Genomic DNA, 22,297 nt, shown 5'->3' with positions numbered 1-22,297 from the left:
AATCTGCTTGCAATACAGGAGACCCTGGTTCGATCCCTGGGCCAGGAAGACCCCTGGAGAAGAAAATGGCAACGCACTGTGGTATTCTTGTCTGAGAAATCCCATGGACAGAGGAACCTGGCAGGCTGTAGTTCATGAGGTCACAAACAGTAAGACACGATTTAGCGAATAAACCACCGCCACCACTAAGAATGCTGCAGAATATCCTGTTATTATGCACAGCAAAGAAAAGTCTGCCCAAAATGTCAGTAGTGCTGAGGCCGAGCAACTTGATTTAGTGGAGAAGATGAATCTCCATTGCTCATCTCAATGCTGTTTTATACAATTTTTATTTTTGTTTCTAATATCAGGACAAAAAGAATATAGTTCAAAGAAATAGATTCCAAAGATACTAGTCTTTTCTTATTGCCTTAACTATGAAGGTTACACCAGTGAGATGGACAGCAGATACCATGATTGGATTTGACATAAGCATGTCATCTCTGAACACAGGAAGACCCTTTGGTTCACTAATGACTTGAATGCATGTATAGTTTTGCATATTTTCTAGAATATATGAGGCAGGGAATTTTTCTTTATATTTTTCCTCATTAAATAGTTGCTGAATTGATAAAACTAATTTAGTAGCTTAATTAGAGAAATGTCTCAACCTTCATTTTCATTAGACCTACCAAACCACAAGTTTTGTGACACATTTTGATGATAAGTGCTTCTATGTCATTAAGTTGAATTTCTTAATTATTGCATATTCACATTTCACAAGGAGGTTTCTGTTGGCAGAAGGCAAGAGAGAAAGCCTTTTGAACCTTCCATAGCACTGCTCAAAATGAACATCTCTCTGATGATGTAGAAATCTTTCCTGTGCCTAGTGAATACCAGTGAAGGAATATGTTCATACTGCAAGAACACTAAGTAGATGGCAAATTTGAAAGTCTATTTTATGCCAGACTTGCAGTCCTTACTGCACAGAGTTCATTCCCAACTCAGAAGGGTACAAGAAGAGTGGGAACTGCTCATCAAAAAGTCTGGTCTGAGCTGTGACTTCTGTGGACTCTTGGATTTAATCTCTAAAGTCCTTTTGTAAAAGGACATGAAGTTAAGATTAGTTTCTAACCAAACACAACTGTGAGGTATATCAGTTCTCCAAACCTGATGTTGCAGTTTCCAGTCCTATTATAAAACCAAATTGTCTTAAGTGCATTTATGCCAATAAAATAATTATTTTCAAATTGAAGGATAATTTAACCAATTTAACCACTCCAATTGTTCCAAATGGTGTCATTAATTGTGATACATTTGTACTTTTTACTCTGAAGGTTTCTGTTCCAATTAGTTAAAATAATACCTGCAATATTTAAAAAAGTGTTTAAAAGCAATGCACTTAAGGTGTTGCAGATATTATTTTAATAGCCTGCTAATGGTTAGTGAAAAAGTATCACAATAATAGTTGAATATTAAGGATAATCTTGAAAATAATTAAACATTCCTTTCTGATATTATGAACCAAATGAAAATCCCAATGTCTCTAGAATGGTTTGAACTTAATTGTATGAGTGTGGAAAGACGAGTACATGATTTGATAGTATGTACGTACATACCTTTAAATATGTATACTATTATGCATGCATATGCTAAGTCACTTCAGTAGTGTCTGACTCTTTGCAGCTCCTCTGTCCATGGGATTCTGCAGGCATGAACACTGAAATGGGTTGCCATGCCCTCCTCCAGGGGGTCTTCCCAACCCAGCGATCAAACCCATGTCTCTTATGTCTCCTGCATTGGCAAGAGGGTTCTTTACCACTAGCGCCACCTGGGAAGCCCAGTATCAATACATAATAGAGGTTACCCTAGGCAAGTACAACCGAAAGGCAGTGGGCCAATAAAAGTGTTGATATGAAAGAGTGATAGATATGGAGGAGGAGTTTCAGTTTGTAAGCTAATTAATAGAGTAGGAGTCATCTAAAATTTTAACAGAATCAGATATCTGAACTTCAGATTTCAAAGGCAGAGTCATTCAATTTGAGGACAAATTACAGAATCTTGCTATGAGACAATGGCAAAGGGAGATGGAGGCAATATCTCTTGAAGAGCAGACATGAGAGAAGTGATAGGCAGCCGTGGAAAATCTTACATGACATCTATTGGGCATTTTCCATTTGCCAGGTTCAGGTCTCAACACTCTTGAGTGTATGGACTCGTTTAATCCTTACAACAGCCCTAGTAAGTAGGTCCTGATTAAATGTCACGTTTGTCAACTAGAAATTCTAAAGATTCCATTTGAAAACTGGATAACAGGCTTGCTGTTCATTAGGACAGGGCTTTTTGTTTTGCTTTTAAAATTTTGTTTTGCTTGTTTTGAGGATATGTAACTCTTTCCAAAAAAAATTATGTTTTTAGTAACTCAGGCTCTGGGTAATTATTTGGAATGGCTGGAAGATATTCTTACTTTCTCTTTTCCTCCATCCATACGCAGACCCACAGGAGACAGCCAGATTTCCATTAATGCATGGAGGTGAAGATGAAAATCTGAGAAAGAAAGAATATAAGAAAGTTTTACTAGTCAGCAAACAGGTAGTTCAGAAGGCTACACTGAAAAATTTTGTGAAGAAGGCTACAGGAAAAAAAAAATGTGAGGGGTTATATCAGAGGAGACAAAACTCACTGCGGAGGAGGTAAAAACGAGAGAATAAGATGACAGGAAAACATGGAAATGTGGATGGAGATAATGGATATCGGGCTGTGAATTTCACAAATGTCCACAGGTTTACCAAGAGAATTAATTGTTGGAGTCTTCAAGGTCTGCTGTAGGCGAAGATGGAAGAGACAGGAACACTCAACAGACAGCCATCGCTTCAGTGATTCAAACTTGGAGGACTTTTAGTTTGGGGTGAGCAGGGTGCTTTGGCCTTTGTGGAAGGACTCGGCTGTAGTTTGATTTAACTGCCCCATCTCCAGAGTGGGGCTCTGGTTTCAAGATGGTCAATGTCTGGGATCCCTGGCAGTCCTTCAAGGCCTTGTTGTTCAGGCCAAGTTATCCTATGGTCTGAAATGTGCTTTTTGTTAAGTCAACTGTTGTTATATTCTTATGGGTATTTTAGATATCTTTTATCTTTTTTTATTTGCTTCTTTCTTCTTAGCTTTTTAGTTGGAAGACACTCAAGCTTGTAGTCTCTAAAGAGAACCTAGAAGAGGTGTTTTCCACTGGGGGGTCAGGCTCATAAGGGTGGAGCCAGCTTTGGTTAAGATGATGATGACAAGGATAGCATTTATGGAAAGCAAAAAATAAAAGGATAAAATATTGTTTGGTTAATGAAGACAGAGTCAGAGTGGCATCAAATTTCAAGTTTCTTTTTAGCTTTCAGTATAAGCTTCCAAAGAGAACAGCAAGTTCTCCTTGGGGACCACTTTTCTCTACGATTTTCCAACAAGTCTAATCGAAAATCTTGTTTTCATTCCTTCCCCAATGAATGTTATGTGAATTGTAATTTTTAAAAGATATCTGTTCTTCAAACTGCTCTTAAGTGCTCCGCTCAGTCATCCTTATAAATCCTGAAAGAATCAAGTTTCATTCACCCAAACTTTAAACATTAGCCTGCCTTGTAATTGTAGATAAAAAGAAGAGGGTGACCCTCATAGGTTATCACGTACAGACAACTTCACTTGATAACCCTTGGCCAGCAAAATAATGGCTTATTGTGTTCATTTCAGGGTCCCAGCTCTCACTTGTGATTTAAAAGCTTGACTTTAGGACACACTTTAAATATTATAGATTAAGAAAATATCACCTGGGATCTAGGCTACCAAGAAGTGCTTACGTTAGTTTTAAAAACAGTTTCAAGTATAGTCTGTGGAAGGATTTTCTTCGAAAAATTGTGAGCAGAGGGAAATTGAAACACTTTTCCTTTTTTCAACTGCCAAGTGTGAAAGAAGCAAAAGATGTAAATTTCTCTGTGAAGGTTTATGTTTTCTAAATGAATGCTTTGAGAAGTTGTGAGATTCTGATATGTACTCTTTTGAGCAATTGAAAAATATCACTGAGTTCTAATTGGCTGCATCTCCATGTTCACTGTGCTCTGTATAGTGGTATTGATCAGTTGATCGGTATGACTCTAATTATTAGTGAATGATTCCATTAGATTAGTGAGTGATTTTTTTATCATAAAAATTCTTTTGTTGAAAACAAGGCAGTAGACTTTATCTTTTTTTTTTTTTTTTAACTTGTTTTTTTTTTTTAATATTATTTTATTAGTTGGAGGCCAATCACTTTACAACATTTCAGTGGGTTTTGTCATACATTGACATGAATCAGCCATATAGTTACACGTATTCCCCATCCCGATCCCCCCTCCCACCTCCCTCCCCACCCGACTCCTCAGGGTCCTCCCAGTGCACCAGGCAAGAGCACCTGACTCATGCATCCCACCTGGGCTGGTGGTCCGTTTCACCATAGATAGTATACATGCTGTTCTTTCAAAACATCCCACCCTCACGTTCTCCCCCAGAGTTCAAAAGTCTGTTCTGTACTTCTGTGTCTCTTTTTCTGTTTTGCATATAGGGTTATCGCCACCATCTATCTAAATTCCGTATATATGTGTTAGTATACTGTAATGGTCTTTATCTTTCTGGCTTACTTCACTCTGTATAATGGGCTCCAGTTTCATCCATCTCATTAGAACTGATTCAAATGAATTCTTTTTAACGGCTGAGTAATATTCCATGGTGTATATGTACCACAGCTTCCTTATCCATCCATTCGTCTGCTGATGGGCATCTAGGTTGCTTCCATGTCCTGGCTATTATAAACAGTGCTGCGATGAACATTGGGGTGCACGTGTCTCTTTCAGATCTGGATTCCTCAGTGTGTATGCCTAGAAGTGGTATTGCTGGGTCATATGGCAGTTCTATTTCCAGTTTTTTAAGAAATCTCCACACTGTTTTCCATAGTGGCTGTACTAGTTTGCATTCCCACCAACAGTGTAAGAGGGTTCCCTTTTCTCCACACCCTCTCCAGCATTTATTGCTTGTAGACTTTTGGATAGCAGCCATCCTGACTGGCGTGTAATGGTACCTCATTGTGGTTTTGATTTGCATTTCTCTGATGATGAGTGATGTTGAGCATCTTTTCATGTGTTTGTTAGCCATCTGTATGTCTTCTTTGGAGAAATGTCTGTTTAGTTCTTTGGCCCATTTTTTGATTGGGTCGTTTATTTTTCTGGAATTGAGCTTCAGGAGTTGCTTGTATATTTTTGAGATTAATCCTTTGTCTGTTTCCTCATTTGTTATTATTTTCTCCCAATCTGAGGGCTGTCTTTTCACCTTACTTATAGTTTCCTTTGTTGTGCAAAAGCTTTTAATTTTCATTACTTGTAAAAGAATGAAACTAGAACACTTTCTAACACCATACACAAAAATAAACTCAAAATGGATTAAAGATCTAAATGTAAGACCAGAAACTATAAAACTCCTAGAGGAGAACATAGGCAAAACACTCTCCGACATAAATCACAGCAAGATCTTCTATGACCCACCTCCCAGAATATTGGAAATAAAAGCAAAAATAAACAAATGGGACCTAATGAAAATTAAAAGCTTTAGACTTTATCTTAACAAGGCAATAACATTATCATATTAAAGCCCCATAGTTAAATTTTCATTGAATTTGGAATAACAGAATACCTATTTTTGCAGACGTTTCTTTATTTTCTGAAAGAATCTAAAAGGTGTCGGGTGATCTTCAGCTCTTTTGATTGAGTGCAAGTATTTTGAAAATTGAAAACAAACTTTTCAAGTCTCCCTAAAAGGAAAGAATCATTTACTTCTGTAGACATTAAATATTTCCTGGTTCAATTCATAGTTTTTACAATTGGCCAACTTAATGATTAATAAAGCAGATATGTAATAAAATTATAAGTGCTAATTCAAAACACTCATTCTAGAATTGAAACCAGACATCTTATAATAAGGAGTAGTAGGTGATTTCAAAAACTAAAAATGCTGAGAAAATAAATTTCCTTCATGAAAAACAAAGGTGCTTTTGAGATGAGAATGGTCATTCAGGAAGTTTTATTAGTGCAGAGCCCTCACATAATTCAAACAAGGCAATGAGATGCAAGGACTTGAACTGAACATAGTAGAATTCCAGTTTGTAATAGAAAATGTAGTTTCTTTTGTCTTTTCTCTTCCCACATTCTGTAGCCCATTGTGGAAGATTTGGAGGAGGTGGTCCCTATATTATCTTAATTATATTCATAAAAGCCAGAAAATCATTAGAAGTTCCTACTCTAGAAGCCTAAGGTACATTGGGGATTGCATAGTATGAGAAATGCATAACATGTAGCTATGTTGTAAAATACTGCCAGTTTTCAAAATCCTTTTTTGGTATTTTCAAAGTAAATATAAATTTATAGGAAATCTTCCCACTGGTTGTGTGAGAAGGTTTCTTTAGCAGGAAGAAATAAGAGAGATACTTTTATTTAAATTTGGAAGTGATTTTAGAATACTTTAAGAAGGTACTTCATTTATTAAAAATCAATATTTTCTCTTTTGACACACTTTTAAGAATATTCATTCAGCGTAAGATCACACACAAACATAACCTTGCATACAAACTGTTGTTTTAAGTATTAAAATAAACTTATTTTGCTTTGTTTATTATTTAGCAGAACAGATGGTCGTGGTTTGACACAATTCAGTTCTCTTTTTCTCTTCTGTTTTATTTTGGGGGGGAAAAAAACACAGCACAAAAACCAGAGCTGCTTTTCCCACTTTGTCACAGCTGGTTACCAATCAATCTCAATTGACAGTGCAGTGATGATAGCACATGATGTCCAGGGGCCAGATATGATTGGGTTACATTTTTCAGCAGTGTTTCATATCAGAAAAAAAAAAAAAGATATCTTTATATTGGGGACTGTCAGCATATGATTGTACCACTGTCATTAATCAAACGTGGCAACAATGACTGCATTTATACAGGCCTGAGACTGGCATATTTCACAGTCAGAATCACCCAGTTTCTGTTAGGATTCCCTCACCAGTAAAGTTTTTTTTCATGTTTCTTTTTTTCTTATTTTTAATTAAAGTCAGGAAGTACCTCCTACGTGTTGATCATATCTGAAAACTAGCTCTTTTATACCAAAGTATGCTCTGATTACTACAAATTTATTCTCCACTATGTAAAGAAGGGGCTTCCCAGGTATCTCAGTGGTGGTAAAAAAAAAAAAAAATTCCCACCCAGGAGATGGAGGAGACACGGGTTTGACCCTTGGGTCGGGAAGAAGCTCTGGAGAAGGAAATGGCAACCCACTCCTGCAGTCTTGCCTGGGAAACCCATGGACAGAGGAGCCTAGTGGGCTAGAAGCGGTGGGATTGCAAAAAATTCAGATATGACTTAGCGACAGAACAACAGCAATGTAAAGAAGGCTAAGAGCAAATCAGAAAATTTTAGCTACATTAGATTGTTTAATAAAACAGTCATTTTAAAGTGTATATATTTTGGGAAATGCATTTGTGAACCTCCTATGATTACAGTTGGTTTTAGAGTAATACTGAGAAAAAAAATATTCATAAAAATTACTTTCTCGAGTTTTTGTGACTCTGAACACAGAGTCTGATGCAGAAATACACACCTGCTCAAAGCCCATCTTCACAGAGCCATGAACACACAATCAAATGAAAAAAGTGTTGCTCTGTGTTAGAAAAATGGATGGACACTGATGCACAGGACATCGATTTCAATCTATTTATAACTCGAGACCACAATCTCAGTATCTTCTTTTATAAAATGGTGTCTGGAAATAGGCATTTTCTCTAAGTCATTTATTGTTGTGAAATCTTATATGAATCTCAGCTGTAAACTGTAAAGGTCTCTTTAAATATAAGGATCTGTTATTTATAATCATTTTATATTAGTAGTATTTGCTCTCTAGGGGAAAATTAATATTTCCCCAGTTATCCAATCAAATAGTGTAAAGCATCAATGAGATTAATATTACCAGAAAGAAATAAAAGAAATAAGGTCACGGTTATTGGACCTGTGGAAATATTTGACATCTAATTGCTTGTGAAACATGTACTTTTAGGAGGCATATTATTGTCTCAGAGACATCGTGACCTGTTAGAGAAAGCAGAGACTGGTAGTAGATACTCATGACAATTTTCCCCCCGACTATAATTGTCTCCACGTGTGTGGCCTTGGGAAAGGAACTTTATCATATTTTGTCTCAGATTGCCTAAATGTGAAAGTAGCAATAAGCCGAATGTTTACTTCTTTCTGGGTTTTGAAGCTACTTACACATAATTTCTTTAAAACCAACCCTCATATACCTTAAATTTTTGGAGGTAAGAGCTGATTTGATCACGATTATACGTTTCTATTTCTCTGCCCTGAGATGCATCTTACTGTGGACCTTGGCAAAGCTACCGTGACACGCTTCCGTCCCCTGGATTGTGGGTCTTGTCAGGGCTCAGGCTTCAGGCTGGCACCGTGGTTCAGTCATGCTGGAAGGAGCAGCGCTGGCTCCAGTTGAATTAGATCCCCGTAGGCACATTTATGAAGATGAAAAAGTGTGTACTTTGGAGGAAGACAGACCTTGAAATCCAAGTTTCTATGTAAAAGTGTCAAATTTTTAAATATCAGTTATTTCAATAACTTTAAAACATTAGTGAACCAATACACACACACACACACACACACACACACACACACACACACACACACACACACACACACACACACACACACACACACCTTGCTTTCATACGGATTTCAGTCCACAAATGAGCACACTGCAATTAGGATTTACACACACACACACACACACACACACACACACCCCTTGCTTTCATACAGATTTCAGTCCACAAATGAGCACACTGCAATTAGGATTTTGCAGTATCTAGTGTAAATTTCTGTACTCATACCATGAGGCTTGAAATTCTAGTAACAACTCAGTTTTGTGGGAGCAGCTGCCGTTGGGTAGTATATCCTTTTAATTTCCCCCTCTATAGAATCATTTATCAAAACTTTTAAAAAATGAATCTTTATACTTTCTCTTCGTTGAAAGTTGTAACCACTGTAATATAGTTGATGAAGAATGTGCCAGGAGAGTTAGTATTTAATATGGTCTAAACTTTTGCTACTAATGAATTCCTAGACTCTGAATAACAAAGTGTTATTTTTATAATCTTAAAATGAGGACATTATACTAGACACAAGAACTTTTCAATTTTTCCCTGTGTCTCAGAATTTATAATCTGCTGGTTTCTAGGAATAACTGGTATCCATGTGTTCTCTTATATTTTCATAATTAAACATCCTGTTCCCCCTCTTATCCTAAAGGTATTTTATTTCAGCTTCAAGAATTCTTCTTTAATATTGATATTTGGGGATTTTTCTAAGTATTTCCGTGTTCATAGATTCATATTCTTCATGGTTTTCTAGACTTAAATAGTATTTTTTGAAGTTATTATTTTTACACATGAAGAGTTCAAGTCCATGTATATCACCTTTTCAATTTCTATATCTATAATTCCTTTCTTGATATGTAGGGAGTAAAGCTGAACATTATATTCCAGGTTCTACTATGCCATATTTTATAAAAGTGTAAAAATAAACTATATAATTTCTGGTTGAAGTTTATATGCCTAAATTGTCTAATTTTCTAGATAGGATATAGTAACTTTATTCCTTACCTACCAAAATTGTTATCAAATATGTTAAAAAGTATATTTAAGAACACCATGCAAATACATTTTATTGTCATTATTTTAATAATACATGTAATTAAAACCACTCTAGTTGCTGAAATAATTTTAATATGCTCAAAAGAATTGAACAAAGCACAAAATTTTACTTGATTCTCCTGTAGTCCTCACATTTGTTTAAAATAGTCTTCTAGAATTATTTCATTTATTTTAGTGCAGAGAGCTTTGTTTTTCATGTTACTAATTTACATACAGAAATTTATAATAATAATAATAATATGTAACTCAGATGTCTAGATTGCTGGTCAGGATTTGCTGACTCCTTTATTTTAACTCTATCTCCATAGTAGCATTTATGCATTAAGTTTTCTGAGTGTTAACATTTATAATATTTTGTTTGATTTAACCTACACTTCAGAGCTAATTGCTGATATATAAAACTAATAGCATTATTTTGTTTCTCGATATAATAGAGTTCTGTATTTCGTATTAATTTACCGTTTAGTTTACTAATAACCATGCTATGCAAAAACTACTGAAGAATTTTAAGCATTTGTTGGATGGTTCATGATGCACTCCATAAGCATTCATTGAGCGTATCCAAGATGTCAGGTGTTATTTGCTGGGGTTCAGGGTATGTAGTTTGGAACAAGAGAGAACCAGTTATTGTTTTCATGGAGCATACGTGCTCTTGAAAACTAGGAAGACAATAAACAAGTAAGCAAAAGCTTGATAGAGGTATATTCTGTGAAGAGGAAAAGTACTAAATGTAACAAAAATATGAAAACAAAGAATAAAAACAACTAAAAATAATTTCAGAAAGTAACTGATGAGCAGAGAACTACGTTCCATTGCATGGACAGGAAGACATCTTTGAGTGAATATCTGGGCTATCTTGAAAGTCAAGAATGATCAGCAATGAACGCTGCAGGGGGAAGGGCATTCCCTGAAATGATGAGAAGTACAAAGAGACAGTGATAGTTGGGTAGTTATGTTAAGTAAGGGGAAAAAGGCCATGTGGATAGAAAAAAGTGAGCAAAAAGTTGGATAGATCATCAGAAAGTCTGAAAAACCAGAGTCTTCTCTTAACCACTTGGCTATGCTCTTGGAAGTTAAAAGTTCTATGTTGGGACTGTGGCTGTAGCAGTGAGTGAAGCAGACAGGATCTCGCCTTTATCAAAATAGACAATACAAAATGTGAGCAAGTGCAAAGTGGTTGGTGTAGCAATCTTTTTGCTTGTTTGTTCGCTTGCTTTCTGAGGGTTGGTGGTGGGTTTTTGTTTTGTTTTGAGGAGAGAATAATCATAGTTTTCTAGTGCGGTAATGGATAGCTTCAAACAGGAGTGATGGATAATAAGGCTTCCCTCATGACTTATGACATTGTAAATCAGTGGATGTTTTAACCCAAAACATGCAGACAGAAAAGGAACCACCACAATTGGAAGATGGAGGCTGAAGGAGCAAGGATTGTTGAGTTTAGTTGTCATGCTTGGTTCATAAACATTGCTGTTCATAGACAGAACTTTTATTAGGTCCATGCCTCAACTTGAAATCATGATAAGCTGTTTTATTCTTTTAGCTGAAGCTGGAAGTAGAAGAAATCTAATTATAATCGTCTTCATTGAAAGCCTAAAATGTTTCTTGGTCCTTGAAGTAATAGAAAGTCAGTTAGTTGTGATCAGCTAGAACCAAGTAAAGAAATATTTTGGAAGTATAGCTGTAACAGTGTGGTGAGTATGGGCAAGACAGTCAGTGTGATCAACTAGAAGCTATTGCAAAATTGTGTGTGTGAAATAGCAAAGACCATCAGTGAAAATCAAGAAGAAAAAGCAGATATGAAAAGAATGTAAAGATAACTTCTTTATTTGAATAATTTCTTTGAATCTAACAAGATCATGCTCATATGCAAGCTCTTAAAAATTCATGTTAAAATTTTTAGAATTTTTTTCTGAACTAGTATGTCAGTGTACTCGTTAAAGAATAGAAGTGTGAAAATAAATGTTTGTTAAGGAGCTGAGGGTGTGCATTTCCAGAAATCACTCGAAGTCATGTTGATGTTTTAAATGTTAATGTCGCTAATTTAAAAAAGGGTTACACTATTATTATACTAAGATCTATCAGAAAAAGCCAAAGTATTAATAATGCTGTTGATGGTTTTGATGCAGTCAGAGTTGCATAGATATCTAAATTATAGGTAATTGATAAACAACTAGAGATCAGATATGAAATTATTGATCTTTTTAGCAATACCTTTAATCAAAGTAGTTATATTTTATGACTGAATGTGTGTGTGTGTGTGTTTTATTTTAGGTGAAATACAGTATAAAAGAGTAAAATGACTGTGTTGTCTGAATGCAACCAGTGTTATTGAATAAATCCAATCCATATTCTACACAGGTATGACATCAGAGACGATTATACCCTGAGAATTAAAAAGGCAGTGAGTACAGATGAAGGCACATATATGTGTATCGCTGAGAATCGCGTCGGAAAAGTAGAAGCTTCTGCTACCCTCACAGTCCGAGGTAAGAGACTTAAGGTGTGAAATATAATTGAACTAGCAGACTAATCAGTTAAATTGGTATGTGAACTCATAATCAAAATAATAGTTTGCACTGTTTTATTAGTACATAAAATGCCTGGATTTTGTGTCCTCTCAATTTTTAATTGAAATTAAATTACTTTCAAATTTGGATTTGAAAGGATGTGCATTTGATTTTTATTTAATAAATAACAGCTAACAGTTTAAAATTAAATCTTAAACATAGAAAAGATTTACACTAATCTTTTGTGTTTCCATTGTTTTGATCTAATTACAGCTTTTAAATGTCACTAGTTTCAAAGATACTCGGTTTTCCGTTTACTAGCTTGTCACTTTATGATAGGAGACAATTTTTTTGAAATTCTTTTTTATTTCAGCATTCAAAAAGCAATCTGAAAAAAAATAAAAGAAAACTAACACTGCTTCCAAAGGTGAAAAATGGATACAAAGGAGCTCCCATGTTGAGGAAATCTGATTTAGAGAGTGATTTGTGAAGTTCGTTGGCCTTAAATAATTGAAATAGCCAGTGCTGCTCCTGTAATAACTTTCACTTTCTGGGTGTCATGCACTTTCTCAGTCATGGAATCATTTCCATTTATAGACTCCCTGCCATTGCTTATAAGCATTACTTAACCCTACAGTGAGCTAGAATGAATTAAGCGTCTTCCTGGCGGTGCATGTTGATCCACAGGAGTAAATTATATTGCCCAAAGTACCACAGATACACTTACTTGCCAAATAGATATCACCCGTGGCATTGTTTACACTCACGGGGCTTACAGAGACAGGCAGGTGCATCCGTTGCTCAGTGTCTCAGCCTCTCATCCCTCATCTGATGCCTCCTGCTTCCATCACTCTCAGTAAAGAAGTCTGACTGCAAGTTTACATCCGTGTCTCTCAGTTGTATTTCACTTTGTCTAGTCAGACCTCAGCCTTGTGCAGTTTTACTCGCAGTTTACACAAGATTAGGTGAGAGGCTTGGAAGAATTTGGATTGGCAAGAAGTATGTGAGGGATTCTCAGACTGGTCTATCTGGTAAGAAAAATGATTTTTGCAGGATATATGATGTGGGCTTTCCTTGTGGCTCAGATAGTAAAGAATCTGCCTGCAAGGCAGGAGACCCGGGTTCAATCCCTAAGAGGGGAAGATCCCCTGGAGGAGGAAATGGTAACCCACTCCAGTATTCCTGCCTGGAAAATTCCATGGGCAGAGGAGCCAGGGGTCGCAGAGAGTTAGGCAGGACTGAGCAACTAACATACACTATTTGGGCATCATATCATTTAAAAAAACAAACAAACAACAAAAAAACTTATCTTCCTCCAGGTACTATTAGGAGACATTCTGAATGCCTAGATGATTCTGGATACCTAGAAAAATATTGGTGGTTTCCAGACTTCTCAGTCACTCTGTTCCTCTTCCACTTAATTCATTTTCCTCCATCCAGATGTTCTAGATTGGACTTAGAATAAATTTAAACAAAATTGGCAAGCCAGTTGCTTAAAAATATTTTTGTCTCTTTAAAAAGCTATGATCATACACCAATTGAATATATATATACTGATAATATATGAGCAAAATCTGAAAGCCTTTGTAAGCCTCTTCACTATGGTTAACCTACATTTTCTGGTAGGTGATCACACACACACACACACACACACGCGCGCACACACACACACACACACACACACACACACACACACACACGTTTGCTTTTATCTAGTCAGTACTTTGCAAAAGCAATTCACCTGACCATATTTCCCCCAAAGTTTGTTTGTTTACTTTTTCTTAAGTAAGTGGAAAAAATAAACAACTAACCAAGAAATGTTCTAGTCAAAAAATATTTGCTGACTAAACAAATGGTGAGAAATGTGAGGAGTTGTTTGTTTATAGAAGCAAGAGGGCTCCTTTTATACTTGAATGCTTGGATGAATGAGATTTGAAGTGGTCTGTTTGCTTTAAGATACTTCGCCAGCTAATTATTTTCATAATTTGTTGAAAGTTTCAGGTCTACTATTTCATTTAGCAAAGCATGCTCCTCCTCAATGGATGTTTGAAGCTAATGTACAAAACAAATAGAAAGAGTTTCTTTTCAATAAGACTTTGTTTTTTTAAAAGCAGCAAACCTTAATGATCTCTCCCCTGATGTGTGTCCTAAAGATGCATTAGAGAGTTTAATCTATTTGGTATTTATTTTCATCTGACTGATGTGTCAAAAACAGGGTTAAAGAATTAAAATCCCCATAATAGACTGTGTAGTAAAAATTGTTTAGAAACCATTAGGAAAAGCGGTTGGGATTTCTCATGCTAAGAGGTTAACAGGAAAAAAAAAAAAAAAAAAAAAACATATTATTTGCAGCTTAGTTTTTTACACTCATTTTTCTATGCAAGTAAATGAAATGTTCAACCCTTCTCTGGATTGTTTTATCAGAACAGGGTGAACTGACCAAAGAGGCCGCATCCATTTTCATCCATTTAATGCAAGGACACAGTTTAGTATAATTTGCTGATTTTGAAAACATCCACCTGCTGGGTTTTTTTTTTTTTTTTCCTTTTTTTTCCCCAGGATGAAATGTTGCTTTATGACAAAGACAATAAGATTTATTGTGATGTTTCTGCTGAAATTTTATCATGATATTTACTTTATCCAATTTTGGAAAAGAAAGAAAGTTTTATAATCAAAATCTGAAACAGACTTACTCAGTTGTTTTCCATTTCAGAAATATGGTGATTAAATTAAACTTAATAGCAAGTAGTTCTCTTTGCTGACTGGGCAAACATAAAATTAGAAAGAAATATTTCTAGACAACATTAAGCCTCCTTATATGTATATTCTTATCAAGTAATTCATGATCTGATAGAACTTTTTAACGTGGCTCCAAAATAAATGAACCCAAAGTGCATATTTGTAAACACGTTTTTCCCATTTTTTTAAATTGCTTAAATGGGCTATGCCTAAACAAGGCTTCATTGGGAAAACTAGAACTATTTCAAAAACTATTTCTAGAGCAATAAAGTTCTAATTTTCTTGGAATTACCCGAGACTAAATAAAACAGAAATGTATTTTCTTTCTTTAAAACATGGTTTCTTACCATATTTTTTTTCCTTTTCTCTCTTTAGACTCAAAATGCCTTTTTGTTTCTAAAGGAAACATGATGTTTCAGATGCAGTTTAAATTGGCACCTGAAAAATAAAATTAAAAAATGAGAAACTAAGTTCTTTTTCTACTACACATTTGCAAAACTGAAAACTCTTGTTAGAATATGGCACAACTTTATTATGTTAGTCTGTTGTCGTGTTCTTAGTTGTTATTGTTGTGTGTCCCTCCAAAAAAAGAAATTATTCTGTATAGTTCAGCGTACTTTCTTCCTCTTGCTGTAGTAAATCCCCTAGACTCTAGGACACACCAGAGTTTCACCAAGCTGAACTTTCACCAAGCTGGATTTTCATTCAGTTGCTATAATTGCTTTATTCTTCTTTGAATGGTCTTCCCCCTTTTAATTGTGAATAATAGTCTAAGATCATGAATCTTAAATAGAAGAAGTTCCAGTACAGTTTCAAAGACTCCACAGAGCTAGAATTATGATGTATTTGTTGAGTGAGTGAATGAATGTCTGTAAATATGGTTTCAATGGCTGTATCTGTCTCACCATGCCCAAGAAGACATCAAGACAAAACTATTCATGTTTGAGGGTTACATTGTGTTTGCACTAGAGCTTTATCCACTGGGATATGAGTGAAGCACTTGTTTGGTGAATAAATTTCTATTTTGAAATGTAAGTTTTCGTAAAAGTTCAAATGCTACTAAATTGATTTCTTCTTCCTTTGAATAATGGGGCCATATGTTTTATATTTGTCTATTGCTTTTATACAAAGTGGTTTACTATCTAAATTGATTTGGCAATATTCTTTTTAAAGAAAGTATTATTAAGCCCATGTGTGTCTCTTTCCATTTCCATGCATTTATAAAAGGGGTAGCCTATTTCAACTGATTTTAGTGATGGAAAGTTATGGAATAATAAAAAATAATAATTTGTTGAAGCAGCAGTTTGAAAGCCATTCTCAGTGTGAACAAGAATCAATTTGTCAGTCATTGTTTCCTGCCCTCTGCCAAAAAGAGAAAAGAGCTTAACCATGGTTAGAGAGCTACTCAGTTGAAATCTCTAAGGATGTTCCAATCTATTTGTTATATTTTCATCCACCCTGTCCACGGATGAAAAGTGATGTGATCTTAACTTATTACTGGCTGAAAAGCAGCGTCAGGGGCTCTTTCTGTAGTCCCTGTAATGGTTCTGACTAACCATGCTTAAAATCCAATTGCTATTTAAATCAGACAGTGAGGCCTTCTTTTACTGACATGACATTTGCTAGTCTGTGACTTGAATAGTTATATTCATCAGGTTCTTAACTTTGGGATAACACAAGGCTGTTTAAAAAGATCTTTGAAATAATAACTGTAGTAAGTGATGATGGTGATAAGACCTCATGTATAATATCAGTCAAACCGCTTAGAGTTAATCTCAGCATGCAAAGTAATTGTTTTCTTAGACTTCTATTTATAATGTTCAGTTTTTATCAAGCTAGGACATCCTGTTCATACTTGAATAATGACACTAGAAATCACCCTACTGTCCATACTTAAATGTAACATTACACATCATGCATTCTGATAATTTTCTTTTCTTTCTTTTTTTTTTAATTTCTTTTTTATGTTCTCACCACACCATTGTAATGTCTACAGCTCGCCCTGTGGGTAAGTAGCCATCCTTCTATCCATTTCGCATGGCTTTGTACAATGCTTCATAGCTCATACATATTAGGATATGACAGATTGAAATACATTTGTTCACCCCTGTTAAAATATTACTTAAGGGACTGTCTGCTGAAAAGTTGCTTCTGACTTTTTCATCACTTTACTAAACCACGTAGTTACTTTTTACTACTTTGCAATTAATAGGTAAAATTTTCATGTGAAAGAATATGTGAATGGTGAATATTATATACCGCTAACTTTTCTTGAGAAAATTACACTTCAGTTTTCTTGTGTGAATCAAATCTTTATGTTTGATATTTGTTAAAATGAAATACATTTTATGCACTTATATTTTTAGCTGCTTGGAGTCTCTGCTTTGTAAGGGTATTTTTTACTGCTGCACACTTATTATCTGCATGCCACTTAAACAAACTTTAGTAGAATGCTTCAAGGTATTGTAAATTGATGCTTACACCTAGAAGAAAAGGGAGTGATGATCTGTGTTCTTTGGCATGAAAAATTGCTTGACTATGTCATTCTTCATTTGGCTTTGCAAAAGTGAAATAAACAGCTTGTGCTTGCGTTAAGTGGTAATTATTTTTAAACAAAGATAAAATATTTTTTAATAAACTTTCTGTATTTCTTTTAAAGTTTAGCTTAACCTATCAAGAAATGTGTTTGAATAAAAGAAATCTTGGGAATTGTGTTAAAAGTAAATAAATATATGCTTAAATGGATTGCTTCCTTAATGTACCAAGAGGTACTTTAATAGGTTTTTCAATTTGACAGAGCTATATAACTGGTTCACCTAACTTCAAAAGCTTTGTTAATATACTGGCTTGACATTATTGGCATTTGGTATATAGTCATCCAGACTCATAACCTTTTTCCCCCATTGGTTGAAACATTCACAGACATTATTGTTCTGTAATGTTTTCTTGTATAGATAGCAAATACTAAAGAGAACTTTGGCTTCCTAATCTGAATTTCTGTTTTGCTCTTTCCAAGAAGTTCTTCCTTTGTCAGTTATTCAACATTCCTAATCCCCAGTCACTTCCTATATAAAGTTGAAACAAAAGTCCTTACTTATCAGAACTGATGTAGGAATAAATTGAGTTCAACATTGACCATATATGTGAAAAGTTTTGTATGTCAACATTGGTTAACACATTTCTAGTTTCTGAGATATATTATTTCACATTTCAGTATTTCTGGAATATACTTGTGGCTTATCATCAATTTCAACATAAACTGTAGGTGTTTTTTCCTTAAAACACCATTATTTAATTGATCATGCTATTTAAATTTGATGCTTTTAGAAGGTTAAGGAATATATTATAGTTTTTGCATTTGTAAGAATTCATATTAATGATAAGTTTACATATTTATCGTGTGACATTGAAAATTAAGAAGTAAATGAGAAAGAATAACAACCTTGCAAATTAACAGGAAAAATCACATTAAATTATAGATCTTTGTATATAAAAAATTTATGCCAATAAACCATGACCACTTGATCTTTATTATTTTGCAAGTTCCCAAAACATAGAACAATATGTTAATAAATTTCAATATATAAAACTCCTGAATAAAAAATACATTGATTAGAAAATATGATGTATGCAGGGTATTAGGTGTATTTGTTACCTACAAGGCACTTCAAAATTTATTTCTGTTTTTATTCTTTTTCGAAATGATTTCTTAAATTCCCATTGGACAGGAACTAAAGAATAGCTTCTTGACACATTGTACTTTATTCTGGGAAAGTCTGTCACTTCATAAATCTTTCCTGAATGACATGACAATGTTCAGAGATATGAAGAACTATACTTTAAATTTGACAACTACTATTAATTTGAGAAACTGAATGTTTGATATGCTCTTATTGGATCACCAAAGAAGACTGGTAATGAGGAAATTAGCTTGCTTTTTCTTTGCATCAATTTTTTACATCAATTTTAATTCAGGAATTATAGATATGGCAACTTTTATTGTAAGGTTAGAAGATACAAATCCAGTAAAAATCTAGTATTTGAATCAAGTAAATATTCAAATGCTAGAAAACTACATTATTAATATTTGTTAGTAGACTAAGTGTTTTTAACTTTGAAACTCTTATCAGTAGCATAAGCAGTATTCTACGAAGTAGAAAGCAGAAGAAAATCCATCTTTTAATGCTCGTATAAACTGTGTGAAGAAATATGTACCAAAGGTATAAGATTTAGAGAAAATTCAGTGGGTAGTTCCTGTCTAAAGCTTTTAAAAGAAAATTAGAAATACATGCAGATTCTGGAATACTTATAGATTCAGAAGTCAATCATTATATTATATACCAGATAAGCTTGGTAGTCTGGGGGGGAAAGCCCTTTTAGAAATCATTGTAAGCTTCCAAACTGGATAACTCTTATAATCTGTGTTTGAGTCAAAAAAGTGGAAACTCTATGCAATTTACAGTGGGAATAAACTCCTTCTTTCCTCTACTTTTGAGAGGATAGGAAACACTCTTGAGTTTGAGGGTCTTCAATGTGAAAAATCTTACTGAAAGCAAATAATCACATAAGTGCCAATGGAAAAAAGTGTTCTCAGATTTCACTTACTCATGTTCATTGTCATCAACACCTCCAAGAGTCCTGGAATCTAACTTCCTTAGTTTTCTTTACCACAGAATCTTGACAAATACCACTTTAATCATTAAAAATCCACCAGCCCATTCTGTGATTTTGACTTTTTCCTGTCCCAAAGGCATTTTTTATATGAGAAGCAAAAGTACATCCTAGAACATAGTTAAGTCTGAATGTTGAAATGTTCATTTGTTTGTTTGGAAAACTTATGATGAGGGAACTAACAGAAGAAAAGGTTCTAAATAGGGATAAATATCTTGCTTCCTATGCCCATCTGTCTTATTTTCTATTGGAAGTCTTTCCCAAGCTTAAAAATAAAAAAGAACATCTATTTTGGAGATGGGCAACACATTTTTTTCCTAGCAGCAACTCAAAACATGATGAGTAATTTGGAAAAGAACTGTCAAATCTACCAGCTGCCTTACATGTGATGGTGAGGCCTGCTTCGGTTTGTGTCTTATGTACCATCTGCCACATACTGATTGCCTCCAGTATGGAAACTGAAAGCTGAGTATATCAGGTGAAACTCATTTAACATATCAAAAACAAATTGACAATACACATCATTATAGAAACTTCCAATTATTTCCTAATGTAGTAACTCATAAGTGTGTTTCTTTCTATAGAATATAATTGGCCACGCAAGAGTGTGTAAGTATAGAGGCATGTAAATGTTTTTGGAAAAATTCCCGTCTTTTATTATTATTATTATCATTTTGAAGATGCAGCCACTGTTTAAACAGAAATCTATAGGGACATATTTTTTTCAATCTTTGTTTAAACACAAAAATTAACATAACCTCATTTTAGAAAGTTCTGTTTCAAGTTGAAGTGGAGTTTTTTCTTTCCTATAACATGCTCTGAAGCATTTTATTGAGGCCACTGAAAGGTCCAATAAAAAGTGAGTACCTGGAAAAATTCATTCCGAGAATATTATACTATAAAGCTGATATTACTTTAAAAATAATGCAACTGGTTTTCCAGTTGCACCAGTTGAACCACTCCACCTTGAAATTTGAAAACAATGTGCTGGATATAATTTAACTTAATAATAGAAATATTCCAGTTTCTTTTTTTAATCATAAACTAGATAGATACTATATAGGAACCCTCTCATGTCAAGGTCAGCTTTTCTGCAAAAGACATCCTAAGCATCTCTTAGGAGGAAACCTATACTTTTATTCTCTGCAACCTTCCTTCTTTGGACAAGCTGTTACCCCAAGACCTGAAGTGATCATCTCTCTCCTAGGAGCCCTTAATGTTTCCTGCACCTGGCACTAATTAGCTACTTTATGCAGACTCCCATTTAATTTTTATTAAGTATCACGTTTTTCGTGGCTCCATATGTTTTGATTAAATAGTAGGTTAAAAATGCATTCAATTGTGTATATTCTAACAGCGTTCCCATAATGTGAAACATTTAAATTATCTTTAGCTAATGCTAATTTTTAAAGTGAAAAAACAAGTCCTGGTTATTTCTCATGCTTGGCAGGTGTTAGTCATTGACTTGATTCTTTTGGAAGCATCTTTTGTGTTTGACAGTGTCTGTTCAATGCCTCTAATTTGAAGGGTAGGTATAAATTTATTGAGTCATACTTTTTTTCTCAGGCTTTCAATTGTCTTCGTATTGAATAATTCTGTAGTGAAATTCAAGGTTCGCAAAATATTTTTATCCTCAGTGCTATGCCCTTTTATAAATACTAATATGAATATCAATACATTCCCTTCTTCCAATAACTTTGCTGGGTTATACCTTGAGCCTGATCACCTGTGTCTAATGTTCCTAGAACAGCACAACCCCTTAAATCTGCAGATTCATGTTTTAATTTACTCTATTTCAACATGATTTCTTCTGTTTTATCTCTGAATATTTTTCCTTTCTCAGTTCTTTGCCTCAAATACATTGGTTACATTGGCTTTCCTTTGTCTCAATTCCATATTTGTTAACTTCTCTATAATAATTTTGACATGATCATTTTTCATATTGTTTGGTTTCTTAATGCCTATTCATCACCTTCCTTTTTCAGTTGCAGTTATCATTTTCCTATTTCTCAATTATGTGCCTTTAACTTTTGTTAATTTCCTCGGTAAGCTTGAACAAAGCTTTCTTCTCCACTTGCCTTTTAACCCCTCAACCTCTATTTTGGGATTTTTGTTTGTGTCTTTTTTTTAAGAGTGACCCTGTTGTATATAATTCTACTTAGACTATAAACAGCTATCTATTGTAAAGTATTTCTCTGTTCCCTTATGTTATATTTGGAAGATATAGATGTTTTATCTCCTTTTGACTAATGATTATGTTATTTTCTGTCATTCATTAAATAAGTAATTAGTTAATATATAGTTTTATTTTATTTAGTTTTGCATAGATCCTGTTTTAGTCCCTATTTGATTAGCCATCTAGTTAATGACTAAAAACTAGAGTTTGCGTGTTTGGAGAAGAGAAAGTGAAAAGTATCAGGGTCATTCAGTAAACTCTACTTAGACTCTTATCTTGAATATTTTCTCAAAAAACATGTTACTTTCTTCTTGGTATGCTAGTCATTTTAGTAGTACAGAGCAGACCACTTTAGGTTACTGGCTCGCTATATTCCATATAAAACCCTCTTCATCTTCCTTCTTACTTCCTGCTTTGTAATGAAGATGGTTTTTAGGTATACTAGTTTTTCCGCAGCTGT

At 34.4% G+C, this 22,297-nt stretch overlaps 1 protein-coding gene across 7 annotated transcripts in view; it reads left to right on the top strand.

Annotated features, from left to right (window-relative positions):
- The window catches only part of ROBO2 (roundabout guidance receptor 2), a 655,957-nt gene that overhangs the window by 490,700 nt on the left and 142,960 nt on the right, over window positions 1-22,297 (top strand). For all 7 annotated transcript variants that reach the window (XM_065913481.1, XM_065913477.1, XM_065913480.1 and 4 more), the window contains exons 6-7: window positions 12,103-12,230; window positions 16,987-16,998. In XM_065913481.1, coding sequence (XP_065769553.1) covers window positions 12,103-12,230; window positions 16,987-16,998 — 140 coding nt within the window. The remainder of the gene's footprint in view (window positions 1-12,102; window positions 12,231-16,986; window positions 16,999-22,297) is intronic.

The sequence above is a fragment of the Muntiacus reevesi genome, chromosome 21 (genome assembly GCF_963930625.1).
Source record: "Muntiacus reevesi chromosome 21, mMunRee1.1, whole genome shotgun sequence".
NCBI classification, from domain to species: Eukaryota; Metazoa; Chordata; class Mammalia; order Artiodactyla; family Cervidae; genus Muntiacus; species Muntiacus reevesi.
Note: the sequence above shows the minus strand (reverse complement) of the source record. Positions and strands in the feature narration are given on the sequence as shown.